General features: G+C 47.5%; 1 protein-coding gene across 2 annotated transcripts; it reads left to right on the top strand.

Annotated features, from left to right (window-relative positions):
* Window positions 1–3,625: 3,625 nt before the first annotated feature.
* Window positions 3,626–13,055, top strand: LOC120674278 (probable peptide/nitrate transporter At3g43790). 2 transcript variants are annotated; one of them, XM_039955433.1, is made up of 17 exons: window positions 3,626–3,996; window positions 7,894–7,934; window positions 8,626–8,686; window positions 8,808–8,910; window positions 9,031–9,133; window positions 9,447–9,500; window positions 9,582–9,644; window positions 10,100–10,149; window positions 10,232–10,307; window positions 10,595–10,783; window positions 10,936–11,023; window positions 11,153–11,238; window positions 11,309–11,416; window positions 11,762–11,806; window positions 11,893–11,981; window positions 12,471–12,514; window positions 12,600–13,055. In XM_039955433.1, the coding sequence occupies exons 1-17, from the start codon at window positions 3,813–3,815 to the stop codon at window positions 12,695–12,697; spliced, it is 1,482 nt and encodes a 493-aa protein (XP_039811367.1). In that variant the 5' UTR covers window positions 3,626–3,812; the 3' UTR covers window positions 12,698–13,055. The 2 variants fall into 2 exon arrangements, with proteins under 2 accessions (XP_039811367.1, XP_039811366.1); XM_039955432.1 differs by having other exon boundaries at window positions 10,574–10,783.
* The last annotated feature ends 1,520 nt before the right edge of the window (window positions 13,056–14,575 follow it).

Here is a 14,575-nt window from a genome sequence, read left to right as displayed (position 1 = left end):
ACATGAATGGTTTGGAGGATCACATTTACCATTTAACCTTGATCGCACTGGTTCGGTTGGGTTGTTAAGAGTTTGGTAGTATCGAGATTCGAGCAGAATGGTAGGGCCTAGAGAATGAAGTCACATGGGCATAGTCCGCTTGGATTGATTAAGGACTGAGTGGATGCCATCGGCCTTGAGCACCTTTCCGTGCTACCACATATCCAATATAATGGAACAGATGAGCCAATTACCTTCTTTGACTTGATCATTGATGTGCAGTCCTAGATACGTGGCTACGGGCTATGCAGAGAGGCTTAGTGTGTCCCCAGGTGGACCTATGTGTAGGAAAGTTTAGAGATGTCCCTGGTGGAACTAAGTCTCTACTCGTAATCTAGGTGTGAGGTTCAATGATCGAGCCTTGTTGGGAACGGTTGACGTGAGTACCCCCTTGCCCGGCGTGATCGGTTGGGTGAGTCGCATGGTCCTCGCGTCGTGTGGGTAAAGTAGTACACCCTTGTAAGGTTATAATCAATTCGAATTGCCGCGCTCTCGGATATGAGCAAGCTCTTGGTTCGCCGAATTCCTCTTAGAGAGTTTCGGTATTGTTGGTTTTGGAATCATGTCTTGTCAATGATCTTTTGATTATTATGTTACTCTCTTAATCAACTAAAAGTGTTTGGGGTGGGCAAGATTAATTAATTCTGATAGGTGATAGTGTAGAGAGCTAATGCTTATGCAATAATTACTTAACCTTAAAGCTTTTACTTAAGCCAATGCATGATCCTTGCTTATTTATTCGCGTAAGTCTTGTGGAGTACCTTTGTACTCAGGGTGCTTCCTAAACCTAGTTGCAGGTGAGCCGAAAGTGGTGTACGGCCACTTCTACCCCGCTGATCCGAACGCGGGGGAAGAGTAGATCGTGGTGGCTGTAATGATGTCCTTGAGCAAGGCGTCATTACTTTAGTAAGTCTTTATCGTAATCGAGCTTTGGGAGAGCATGTAAATGCAATAAAATTTATGTTTCTGTTTAATATGACTTTCGTGAGCCCAATACTTGTAAGTGAAGTTTGAAACCCACCTATGTTGAACTTGTAATGTTAAGTGTGTAAAACTGCTCTTTGTGGAATATTGGCGATGTATTCGATTGTAAACGGTATGTGCATATGCTAATTCTGGGCGTATGTTGGAGCACATACCGGGACTACCGGGTTTGATATTATTTTGAATGAATGACGTGTCGGTTATTCGTGTCTCTAGATGTGGGATAACACGTGGCACGCTCTCCGGCAAGCACGTGTTAACTCTCATCTGGATGATAATGACCGGCGGTTCGTTTAAAATAGTATCAAATTGGACGGTTCTCACAGTGTCTATTCCAAATCTTCATCCTAGTACTTGGGCATTGGATGTGCTTCAGGCAGAGGTATGCTCGCCAAGTGCAGCTGCTATGTTGGTGTGCGGTGCATGGACTTTGTGGACTGGTAGGAATGCAAGGCGCCATGGCCGGAAGGTGTGGGAGCCGGGTGCAACGGTACGTTACATCTCCTCTCTGCTGGAGGACCTGGCGTCGCTGAAAACACCGATCAAGGACAAGGGGGGCAAGCCTCCCATCAGTGAGGAGATGCCCTGAAGAGGGACGGGTGAAAGTGAATACCGATGCAGCGTTCGATGCCGACTCTTGTACAGGCAGCGCTGGGGTGGTTATTCGTGACCACAAAGGATTGGTGATGGCAGCAGCGACCAGATGGTTTGACAAAGTACCGAACGCGCTCACGGCTGAAGCGATGGCAGCAAAAGAGGGCCTTGAATTGGCTGTTGAGTGTGGTTTCGAAAAAACTATTCTGGAAGTAGACTGCAGCGCTTTGAAGACGGTGCTAGAGTCAGTTGATGGTGTACGTTCGCCGATTGGCGGGCTTTGTTTTGATATCAGAGTTAGGCGGGTCTTTTGATGCTTTTAAAGTGTGTTGGGTGAGTAGAGATGCAAACTCAGTAGCTCATAGTTGTGCTAGTTTGGGGTCGGTGTCTGAGCAGGCCCAGTTCTGGTTTGACTATATCCCGGAGTGGCTTTTGGGATTATCAGCGGCTGATTGTAATCCTGTCTCGAATTAATGAATTTTTGTGATGCTAAAAAAAATCTTTTCGTCCTTAATAATTACCTCTGTAAAATCCTAAGTCTATCTCTATCTCTACTGTTACTAAAGCAAGTAATATTTTCTTGATTCGTCAATCGGGGTCCTAATCGGAATTTGGATGACAGTTTGTTAAGGGTTTGAGACTGTTTAGAATTAGTGTTAGTTTGTTAAGTAAAATAAAAAAGACTAAAGTCCTCGTCCGCTATGTTATTTTAAAATATATATTCTGTATAGCATATATATTTTCATAGGCTAATCAATATATTTATATGACTTCCCCGTAGCAACGCACGGATATATTAGTCAATAAGAAAACATGAGGTAACACAAATTTTGAGCAACTAGTTGGAGGTGGAAATTTCAGAATTTGTGTTACAATTTGTGAGCCTTTCAGGATTTGACATCCATATTACAATAATACATGTGGTTAATCTGAGTCATTGATATATAGTCAGGGTGCCAAATCCTGAAAGATTCAGGAATTTAAAATCTGAAATTTCTATCATACGAGCTTTAGCCTGAAATGACATAACACTGACTTCCTCGATCTAGGCTGTGTGTCCGCCAGTAGCTATGCTAGGAAGTGTGCTCTAACAACTGAAATTTGTCTGAAAAGGCACTTAAACCTAAGTTAGGAGCTCTTCCCGCACCTTAGCATGTGGCCCATGTTGTTGGTTGTCGTATGGCGTTGTCTTTGCTTCTGTTGCATTGCTGTAATTTGGTTTCGTTGTAATTCTAGCTTTCGATAGTTCGCTATATATGTTTGCAGATTATACGCCGATGCTAGTAGTCAGTAGTAACTATCAAATCAGCTAAAATCGACGACGACTAAACGGGGCTGTAGGTCGTTAAGAACAAAGATAAACACGATAGTATTCTTGCCTTAGAATAACTTTTGAAGGCCATCTTGAAATTCAAAAGCCTCTCTTCGCAGTTTAACTTGACATTGAAACATTACCTGCCAAATCCCCTATCCTTGAACACGCACGCGAAACCTTAAAAAAAACGGTGCACTAGACAATCTTTTCTATTTTGCAACATGGTTGTTCTCCCATCGCCAGTCGCTTTCTCTTCTCTGGTCCAGAATCTCCAATCAAGAAGAAGAATACGCATTGGTTGGTCATGTACCACTTCCTAGCAACTAGCAAAGCAATTCTTCTTTTTCTTAAGAAAAGCTTATTCAGGTCTCACTTTTCACCGGCTATATGCCTATATTGCTTTGTCTATCCCATCGTGATGCAACTCGATTCCCTGTGCTCTTCCGGGGCCTAACGTTTGTCTGCAGCTGGGCGGGAATCAGAAATCGGGGATCGGGGTGGTGACGGAGCTGCACCCACGCTCGCGTCCGGGAGCCGGAGCTCCACCAGTGTCCGGCTCCGGCCACGCTCGCCCGGGCCCAGGAGCCCGACTCGTCCACGGCTCCCGTCGCGCGGCGAGAAAGTCATGTGCGTGGGCCCAAGCGTACGTAGCCGCCGCCCGCCGCGCGGGGCAGACAAGACAAGGCGAGCAAGCCCCCCGCTAGGCCGTAGCCAGCCAGAACCCAAGCTGCCAACCAGCGCGGGCTACCTGGCCGCTCCCACCCCCCGCGCTGCTACTGCTAGCCTCGCCGGCTCGCCGCCTCCCGTTCCGCCGCTGCAGCCGCGGAGGCCACTACCCGGGGTTGGGGTTGGGTTGGATCTAGCCGGCCAGGGCGCGAAGATGGACGGCGGCGGCGGAGGAGGAGGAGCCACGACGGCGCTGGGGGAGCCGCTGCTGGCGAAGAAGGGGAGGGCGTACCGGCCGCGGTGCCCCGGGTGCCGGGTGGAGCGCCTGAACGCGGAGCGGGAGGGTGTGTTCCCGCTCAAGGACCTCTTCCTCATCTGGCTCGTCACCATCACCTGCAGTAAGCTGCCGCCGCCTCGTCCCACTCGTACCCCCCGAATCCATATCCATCGCCGCCCCTCAACGCACCGCGAGCTAGCTGCTTGTTCGTTGGTCTCTTCCGTTCCTGTTCGTCGCCGGGCCGCCGGCAGTGTTTGTATGCTAGCCGCGGCGTTTTCTTTCTTTTTTTTTAAAAAAAAAGGTGTCTCCAGATTGCTAGCAGTGTTTGTATGCTAGCCGCGGCGATTTCGTTATTCGATTTGACCCTGGTCGGCGACGAGGTCAGGGCTCTCATCTCCCAGCCTTCTCGCATCCTGTTCCACCACTCTGACGGCGAAGATCCCCCGTGATCAGCTAGCGACCTACACCCAGTTACACCTGCTAGTACATATCCTAGGCCTACCATCCGCCCAGCATCAGGAGCATTGGCCTCGTTTGTTTCCCATTCTAGGGATCATTCGAATGGCTCTTTTAGCTTCCGCACGAAAGATCAAATGATTTTTTTTAATTTTTTCAGAGAAGGGTGTAACTTTTCGCGACGAATCTAATAACGGTAATTAATCGACGATTAGCTATAGTATGCTACAATAACCATTCTCAAATCACGCGGTCAAAGGCCTCATTAGGATCTTCAGGGTTCCTAGCGCGGAGTTTTGAAGTTGGTTTTGTAAACTGACTTTATTTGACACCATAATTAGGGGTCAAAATGTCAACACGCTGCGGCGGCTCATCTCCATGGACAAAAAGCCGCCTTCCGCCAAGGCCCGCCTCCCGGTCCCTCCTGCCGCCGTCGCCACCGCGGCGAAGACCAACGCCAACACGCGGACGCTCGCCATGGTGCTGCGCAGCGAGCGGGAGCTCCTGGCACAGAGCCAGGCGCAGGAGGAAGAGATTGCCGCGCTTAGCCTGCAGCTCGAGAACAAGGACCGGGAGGTGGAGCGGCTGAAGGACCTCTGCCTGCGGCAGCGGGAGGAGATCAGGAACGCATCCGCGCCGCGCCGTGGTCGAGGCTCTGCGCGTGCCGCCGGGGCCGCGGCCGGGCTCGGCGAGCCGCCGGGGCCGTGGTCGAGGCCCTGCGCGCGCCGCCGGGGCCGCGGCCGAGCTCGCCGAGCCGCCGGGGCCGTTGTCGAGGCTCTGTGCTCGCCGCCGGGGTCGTTGTCGAGGCTCTGCGCCTCGCCCCTCCCACCGCCGCAGGTGCAAGCTCCGTCGTCGCGGCCCGCCCCTCTCACCGACGTGGGCGTGAGCTCCACCGCCGCGGACGGACGTGGCGAGGTGGAGCCGGCCGGCGCGGTTGTTGCTGCCGCCGCTGACGTCGGAAGTGGGACCCGCGCGCGGGGGGAGCAGATGACGAGCTCCTTGCGCTCGGGGAAGGAAGCGAGCGGAGGGGCGCACATACAGAATGTGATAGCGAGAGGAGTTGGTTGAAGAGGCTGTTGGACGCCGATTTCAGCGGTGATCCGCTTTTTTTCCCGAGGCGAGGCGCGATACCGAGACTGTTGGACTTGCTCTTAGATCTGATCATTTGTCGGGTCGGATCGGGTTCAGGTCGGGTCACTTCGGGTTTCGGATAAAAAAATATTGGCCCATTTCTAGTCCATGACATGGTCGGGTCGGGTTTGGGTTGGATCGGGTTGGCCCGCAATTTTGTTTGTAATTTTCGGGTTGAATCGAGTTTTTTTAGCTTCGGATCAAATATTTCAGTCCGTACATAACCCGTCACTTGATCGTATGGGTTTTTTCGAGCTGGTTAGATCGGATTTATTGAGTCGTGTGGTCCGTTGTCAGATCTAATCGCCATGAAAGTTCTGCCGCAACAGGCCAACCGCAACAGTAAAGAGAGCTTGCTCTCTGTACCCATATACCCGTATGCATGTAGAGTACAGAGCACCTGCCCCATGGTTTAGATAGAGTAAAATGTATGGCGGGTGACTAAACTTGTATTTCTGTGTCATCGCGGTCCCCAAACTTCTAAAAATATAATTCTGAGTCCCTAAAGTTGTTAATTGGTCCACGTGAGGTCCAAATCACAACTATCCCTCCTAAACGTGGACCTGACATGTGGGGCCCACATGTCAGATCCACCTCCCTCCTTCCTCTACCTTCCACAGCGAGCTGAGCCGCCGCCGCGCGGCCCTCCTCCCTCCCCGCGCCGGCCGCCGCGCGGCTCTCCTCCCTCCTTCCTCCCTCCCCACGCCAGCCATGGCGCGCGGCCCTCGAGATCCGGCCATGGCACGCAGTCCGGCCAACCCTCCCACGCGCGGTGGCCGGCCAACCCTCCCCCTCCCTCTGTCTCCCACGCGCGGCGGCCGAGCGGATCCGGGGCAGCGCCACCTCCCTGCATGATGGCCGGGCCGGACCCGCCCCTCCCCCGCGGCTCCAGGCCAGATCCGCGACCGGCCGGGGCGGTGGACGAGCAGGTGCCCTGGCGGCGAGCGCGGAGCGATAGCTGGAGGACGCGGCACGGAGCGCGGCCGCGGCCGCGGGCGCGCGGCGGCGCGGCGGCTCGCCGTCACGGCAGTGGCGGCACGAGGCCCGCGCGCAGGCGCGGCGTAGCAGCTGGAGGCAGCGGCGCGGAGCGCGGCCGCGGCCGCGGCCGGGCGGTGGCGTGGCGGCTGCACGGCAGTGGCGGCGTGATGCCCTTGGGTGGGCGCGGCGCGGTAGCTGGAGGCGTGGCGGCCAGGCCCCCTCGCCCGCGCGACCGTCGGCGAGGCCGACCTGCCCCTGCTCGAGCGCGCCGGCGGGGCGGCCGAAGCGGCGGCTCCTCCTTCCCCCTCACCGATCCAGCGCGACAACTCCCTCCGTCGGCGTGCTCGAGCTCGAGCTCGGCCGCCGGCGCTCCTCCTCCCTCCCTCCCCTGCGCTGTCGAGCAACGGCCGAGGTCCGCCGTCGAGGAGGAGGGAGGTGGACCTGACATGTGGGCCCCACATGTCAGGTCCACGCTTAGGAGGGATAGTTGTGATTTGGACCTCACGTGGACCAATTAACAACTTTAGGGACTCATAATTGTATTTTTGGAAGTTTAGGGACCGCGATGACACAGGAAGACAAGTTTAGGGACGCGCCATGCATTTTACTCGTTTAGATACAACACAAACTCCTAAACCAGTGTGGGCCCAGCATGTCAGTACCCCCCCCCCCCCGCACCGGCCCAAACCCCGCTTGCCCGTGGCCACGACGGCCCACGGCCCGGCCGGTGGTCACGCGCTCGCGGCCACGGCAGCCCTGCCGGGCGCCGCGCGCCTGATGACCTCCCACGTACTTACCCCGGCGCCCGCATCGGCAGCCACGCACAGCCTTGAGCGCTGCCCGCGGCCGGATCGAGCTCGCCTCCCGCCGCTTGGCCACCGCGCTGCTGCGTCCGTTTGTCGCGCTCGGCCGTGGGATCTCTCTCCTCGTTGATCCTGCGTGCGTATCCGGTATCTCGTCCCCGTTGTGGCCGGTGCAGACGTGCCACCTTAACGAGAGCGGCCGGTGCTGACGTGCGTGTCTCGTCGTGCCTTTTTCAACGCTTGGAATTCGGCGTGCCATTTTTCAGGACTCACGTGATCCTGCTCCTTGGGATCTCGCACCATGCACGCTCATTTCCTCAGGGAATTCCTGCTGCCTAGATGCATGTGTGTCGTGTGCCTTTCTCTGCTGTCCGTTCAAATCTGCTCTTGCTTCTGTTCGCTTTTGCCTGCGGACAGAAATAACTATACAAGTAATTGTGTCACTTGTCACTTCTCAGCAACTGCTGTTGATAGTTTTGGGTGTGCTGTCCTGTAAGATTTTTTTATTCCGTTTTTCAGTCAATAAACTTGTTTTGTTGGAAATAGGCGCATGTATTCGAATTACTGATTGCATGCTTTTTGACCTGTGTGAGCTCTCTTAGTTATCAACTGGAAATGCACATAACCCCGTTTTTTTTCTCTATCTGCAGCCCTGCCGATCCAGACTCTGTTTCCCTTCTTGTATTTTATGGTAAGTAACATTAGCTCTTTTTTATTTTATTTTATAAACATGAGATACAATTTCATTTTTTATCAGAAAAAAGTGGGACAACTACAATCCGAATTTTCCATTCTGAACATCTGTATTCCAAGGCCATTTTTCTCTCTTTGTAGACTAGGTAAGATGTTACGATCCGGTCTGCAATTGAGTAGCTAGACCTCATTACTATCTGGCGGCAGGGTAGAGCACGTGCTTTCCATGGAGTTGGATCGAGCTAGCTGGGGTTACACTAAGGGTGTTTGAATGAGCCATCTTGTTTCCATTTTTATACTGAAATCAGAGGCTTAAACCACTTTATGATTCGACATGAACCTGGGAGCTGAAGCCTTACTTGTCTTGCCCTTTTTGCTGGACTTACATGTAATGATCCTGTGGTCTTACAATTAAACATGATAAAACTGACAACAGTTACAAATGAGCATATTCGTTTTCTTTGCACACAAGCGGACCTGTGCTATGGTGGTTCAAGGGCAACTTTTTTCTAAATAAAAAAAAACTCGACCAAACTAGGAGAAAGTATGTGGCATTGTAAATAAAACGTAGTCTCCTAAATTTGAGATAAAAAGAACTCACTGGTAAATATTTTCATAAACTTATTCTCTTTTTTTTTGTGAAGTTCATAAATTTGTTCTCATTTTAACCTTGGACTTTTTTCTTGCAGATAAGAGACCTGCATATTGCTAAACAGACCCAAGATATTGGATTTTATGCTGGTTTTGTTGGTGAGTTTTCTGTAAAACATAGTTCCTCTTCTGTGCCTATCTGCTAAGAGAACTGGTACATAGCAGTGCATAGGTGTTTATCTATCATTATAAACTCATGGTGCTTTTGCTATCAATGAAGGCGCTTCATATATGTTTGGAAGAGCAATCTCCTCAACAGTGTGGGGAATTGTGGCCGATAAGCATGGCAGGAAACCGGTTATCATATTGACCCTTGTTTCAATGTAATGATCTTCCTTGTACAAAACACAGTTCCCTCTGTATACATGGTAACATGGGCTTTTCTTTGGGCTGTACTTTTGCTGATGCACCCATAATTTTGGCACTTTTTTTCTCTATTTCAGAATTATCCTCAACACTCTCTTTGGACTGAGCTTAAACTATTGGATGGCATTAACCACGCGATGTCTGCTCGGGGTCATGTGTGGCTATCTCGGCCCAATTAAGGTACCTAAACATATATGGCCACCGTGACCCACTGTCATGTTCATTTACCTCTGTTCACTAGCTGCTTAGATAATAAGTTCCATATTCTTCTGTTTAAATTCTTCAGTCACTTGTAGTTTTTTTTATTACACCTATTGTTGTATTACACCTTCTCACAAGAGGACCATATTCCACAGATTCAGTTTGTTGTTTACTGATATAACACTACCATTTTCTTGTTAAAATGCATTGAGTACTATCCTAACAGGCTAACACTTGAACCTTGTTCGGTTTCACTACAATTAATTTGTGCTATTTCTTTTTGGGTATTCAGGCTTATGCTACAGAAGTGTGCCGAAAAGAATACAATCATCTGGCTTTAGCAGTTGTAAGATGCTCAAACATTATTATTTTTTGTTCTTCTGTTTGAGAGCCCAATGTTCATAAGTTGCTACTGCTGATGTACCAGGTTTCTTCCTCGCGAGGCATTGGTCTCATTATTGGACCGGCTATTGGTGGTTATCTTGCACAGGTAATATTCAATCTGTGCGGAATACTAAATTTTTAATTACCACCTTAATCTATATGATTTGACTACTCTTTCAATCTTTCTTTATTACCATGATTAATAAACAATAAAAAGTGAAATTATGTAGCCTTCTGAAGTTTTTCTTGTTTGGCCTTTTCTTTCCCAAAGACCCTTCTGTAAATTTGGAGTGCTTGAGTTGTCTGGTTGCATTAATGATTACTCATGATGACATAAAAAAGGCCAGAGTTCATCCACTAATACATATTAGCTCAAACCTGAAACCACATTGATACATATCCATGTTGGCACAGGTTGATTCTGTTCAATGTATAGTGACGTTTAAGGCTACCATGCAGAAAATTATCTGTTTGTTAGATTATTGTATTGACACACACTTTAGAGGAAAAACATCAATTATCCTTGCAAGCTTATGTGTTTGTGGTTTGCTGTTGTATCAGCCTGCAGATAAATATCCAAGCATATTCTCTCAGACGTCTATATTTGGGAGGTAAGCATCTGCTTTGTGCATGTTGTTTTCAATGACGATTGCTTCAGTTATGCTAATTATGTTATAACACGCAATATTTTAGGTTTCCGTATTTTCTCCCCTGCCTATGTATATCAATCCTTGCAGTTCTTGCTCTAATTGCATGCACCTGGTTTCTGGTGAGTTTGCTGTTCCTATCATTCGTATTGAAGAAAACATCATTTTAAACTAAGAGCTAAACACCATCATTTTATTCCTTTGTACACGAAGTGTGAAACAACCAGAGAACTCATTACATAGATTATTGAGAACCTATGTTCACTGAAACATGTATATCAAATTTGACATCTTTCTGTTATTGTTCAGCACTAAACATCACTGCACTGCAATGCTACAATCTCTCTAGGAGGTCTTATTGTCATTTAATATACGAATTGAGATTTAGATTGCATGCACAACATTACAGGAAACTCTGCATAAACACAATGAAGATACTGTTGATAATTCAGTCGAAGCTATAGAAGAATCTCTTGCTGGTACGGACACTGAAGAAAATGGAAATGGTGGATGCCTACAATTATTTAAAAACTGGCCATTGATGTCAGCTATTACTTTATATTGTATTTTCTCTCTCCAGGATGTTGCTTATGCAGAGGTAAAATTGCCACTTGTTGGTTGAGTTGCCTTTTCTGTTGTTAAATTGCACAAATTATCTTACTGGCATGTTTGAATTTGCATCTGTTTTTCCTGTATCCTTGCTTCCAGTGCCCTTGTTATCACTGTATCTGAATCAGGAAAAACTTGCAGGTATTCTCCCTCTGGGCTGTCAGTGACAGATCGTATGGTGGATTAAGCTTTACTACCACAGATGTGGGCAATGTCCTTGCAGCGTCAGGTATGTCGCATAAAAAAAATCAATAAAGTTGATGTTGAAACTCAGTTGTTTATATTTCAGGCATTGATGTTCTATTGTGTTGTAGATAATACTAGATATACTGACTATAGGCTCTTTTTTTTTGTTCAGGTCTCTTCCTTTTTCTATATCAAATGTTCGTTTATCCATTGCTTGCAAAATCGGTAGACCACATCACATTAGTCCGAGGAGTGGCAGTAAGATAATTCACTACCTGTTCTACCTAACTATATTCAGATTTAACTAACTAGATATTCTGATGTGCAGATATTGACTATACCACTTCTTGCTTGCTATCCATTCTTTCCTTCACTGTCAGGGTTTGTTCTTATGTTGGTAGTAAATTTCGCATCTTTCCTGAAGAATACTTTCTCGGTGAGTGCAAAAACTTACTTTTTTTACTTTTGCTGTTTAGAACAAATAGGCAAATTTCAAGTGTGATGCTGTTTAACAGTTTAACTCAGTGATGGCTAAGCTCGTCAAGCTTATTCAGTGCAAATCATGTTTCTCCAACAAACTTTTCTCGTATGTGCTAGGCCCATTGTTTAGAACAACAGATAAGCTTGATGCCACTAGTAGTTATTCATATTTAGCTTGACGCTTTCAAGTACGGCACTATTTTCACTATGATGGATGAACATGTCATGGTTACATATTTCAAATTAATGGATGCATTGTCAGTTATTACAAAACTTATTTGTGCCCTTATGCTGTTTTCAGGTAACTACCATTACCGTGTTCAACATTTTAATGAATGAAGCTGTGGTAAGTTCCACTTCCCAATAATGGGTAATTTCTTTTCCTATATTCATGCATATGAATGTTTCTAACATCAGTATGCCAAAAAACAGACGCAGGATGTAAGAGCGGCAGCCAACGGCATCGCTGTAACACTAATGTCCATCTCTAAAGCTGTTGCTCCAGCTGTTGCAGGAATAATGTGAGTATTCAGTATTGTCGTCTGAGTATTTTACAAAGCATGCATCACAATCTTGCGGAGAAGATTCTTAGTCTGATTAGTCAGGGCAGCTTTTGGGGTTGCCTTTTAATCCATGTATAATTCCACGGCGATTGTCAAACTGCACCTGGATCCAATTCGAACTTACTCCCTCTTTCGTTCCGGAAAGCATGCAGCCAAACCTCTATAGCTTTGACTTGAAAAGAGCTACTTGGATTATTCATGTGGAAACAGTATCACTGGATTTGTCATAAAAATCGTGTTCATGACAGTTCTTTCATAATGTTTTAGGATCATTTTCATATGAATGTAGCTTTCAAAGTCACATATTAGTAGAAGCTATGTTGATGTCCGAAAGTCCACGACGTTACAAACAGATGAAGCTGATCCTATTTTCAACCCTAAGGTCTTATGAATATCATATCACTGATGAAGCATCACCTCACCATGTTTAATATATTTCCTCTGCAGATTTTCATGGGCCCAAAGGCGCCAAACAGCTTCATTTCTTCCAGGTACTACACAGGAGGATATCTCTTCAATGTATCCCACCACTGGCTATCCCACACCTCTGCTAACATCTGCTCCGAATCTTTGCAGGCGACCACTTGGTGTTCTTCATGCTGAACGTGTTCACGGTCACCGGCCTCGTGTTCACCTTCAGGCCCTTTTTTGTCCGAGGCAGCGCGAAGCACTAAGACACGAACGAACACCAGCGTCCCCCCATGGTATCCTATACATCCAGGGGCAAGGCGATCTATATTTTTTCTTCCGGCGCAGGCCTCTACAACTCAGGCAAAGAACACAAGTGTTCCTTCTCATCCCCTTGCGCAGCATGCCGCTGCTGTATGTGCTGGAACAACATTCTGCTGCCGCGCATGCTGCCCGGTTTTTTCACGCGCGTAAGTAGTGTAGAGAAATTGTTCTGGTCAGGTAGGTGTTTGTGCATCGTCGGTAGTGGAGCATTGATTTTGTAAGAAGGTCACGATGCCCTTTTCACGGCATGGTTGATGAATGAATAAAAAAAGGAAAATACGCATGCGAAGAAAATAAAAAGTGAGCGGGAAAGCTGTCCGGGGTTGTGATGGTGGTGTTCAGGGGTTTCTTGGTAATGGTTGGCGTCATCTGAACCAAAGTGTGACGCTTCAAAGCCTGATACTAATTCGCACGAGGTTTTTGGACTTGGACCTCACACCATCTCCACGCGTTCTCACTGGATCATGAAGTCCACCGCGGCGGGACGGTTTTTTCTTTTTTATATTTAAAAAAATTAAAATTTTAAAAATATATGTCTGTTTTGGAAAATTTCAAAAATATACCCCGGTCGCCCTATGGGGGGCGACAGGGTTCAAATGTAATTTTTTTCTTCTTCAAATTTGCAACAAAGTCCCTGGAGAAAAAAAAAGGGGGCCTGTCGCCCCCAACGGGCGACAGTCCCTGTCGCCCACCCCAGGGGCGACAGGGGCCTGTCGCCCGTGGGGGGGGGGGGGCGACAGGGGCCTTCCCTTCTATTTAAGCCCTGGCCGTCATTCCCTTTGTCATTTGAGCCTAAAAATTCAGGAAAAAAAAGAGGGGTGATGAGAAGAAAAGCGGCGAAGCTCTGCCGAATTGCGTACTCCTGATCTACAGGTAACTTCCGTATGAATCCATTGATATTGTATAACAATTTAATTTAATTAGTGGATTAGCTGAATTAGATTTGGTGCTTTAGAACACTGGTTTAGTATTACAATTTGAGTACTATTACAGACTTTTTCAAATAAAATAATTATACATTAGAATAGAATTATGACAGTACTTTATTGATATTGCAGGATAAGGCAATGGCTGCCTCAAATTGTGGAGGATTTTCATGGACTGAAGAAAAATCTAGTATAATACTTGATATCATGACCCATCTTGTTATCAGTAAGAAGTTGGATCCGTTAGCGGATGGTACGATAGAGATGGTGTTGTCCAAAATAGTAGAGTTTAAAGATTTTACATTATTTCGAGGTATTATGACGCAAGATGTAAAGGGACACCTGCTAGAACGTCGGAAGATATACATGAGAGTATGTGAACTAGCAAATCATCCTAATATCATTGGATTCTTACAAAGTTCTTGTAAGATATGGATGCGGCCAGAGGTGTATGAGATGCACATTAAGGTAACTCTCATTCAGTTCTAATCTCGTCCGTCATTTCGAATCCATATTTATGAAACAGTAACATTGTTTTTTAATTATATGCTAGGATTACCCCGAGGACACGGAGTTGATTAACAAAACGATACCAAATTTCCGTAAATTGGTATGTATCTTCGGTGGTGGACTTATGCCGCAAACTAGACGAAGGAGGCGGATAAGATCTTCGGGTGATAGTACTTGGCCTGCGCAAGAACAGATGCCCGGAGGTTCGTCGAGTCATGCTTCAGCACCTCAACCACCAACTTGTGTTAACTGGGATGACGACATGGATGACTTCATGCCCCCCAAACCATGGCCTCCAACACATGATGTTCCTCCCCCTGTACATGAACCTAGAATCAGAAAGGAGACAAAGGGAAACGCAAGAGGTTCGTCAAGTCATGTTGC

Source organism: Panicum virgatum, chromosome 5N (assembly GCF_016808335.1).
Source record: "Panicum virgatum strain AP13 chromosome 5N, P.virgatum_v5, whole genome shotgun sequence".
Lineage (NCBI taxonomy): Eukaryota > Viridiplantae > Streptophyta > Magnoliopsida > Poales > Poaceae > Panicum > Panicum virgatum.
The sequence above is the reverse complement of the archived record's forward strand: the minus strand, read 5'-3'. Positions and strand labels throughout refer to the sequence as shown.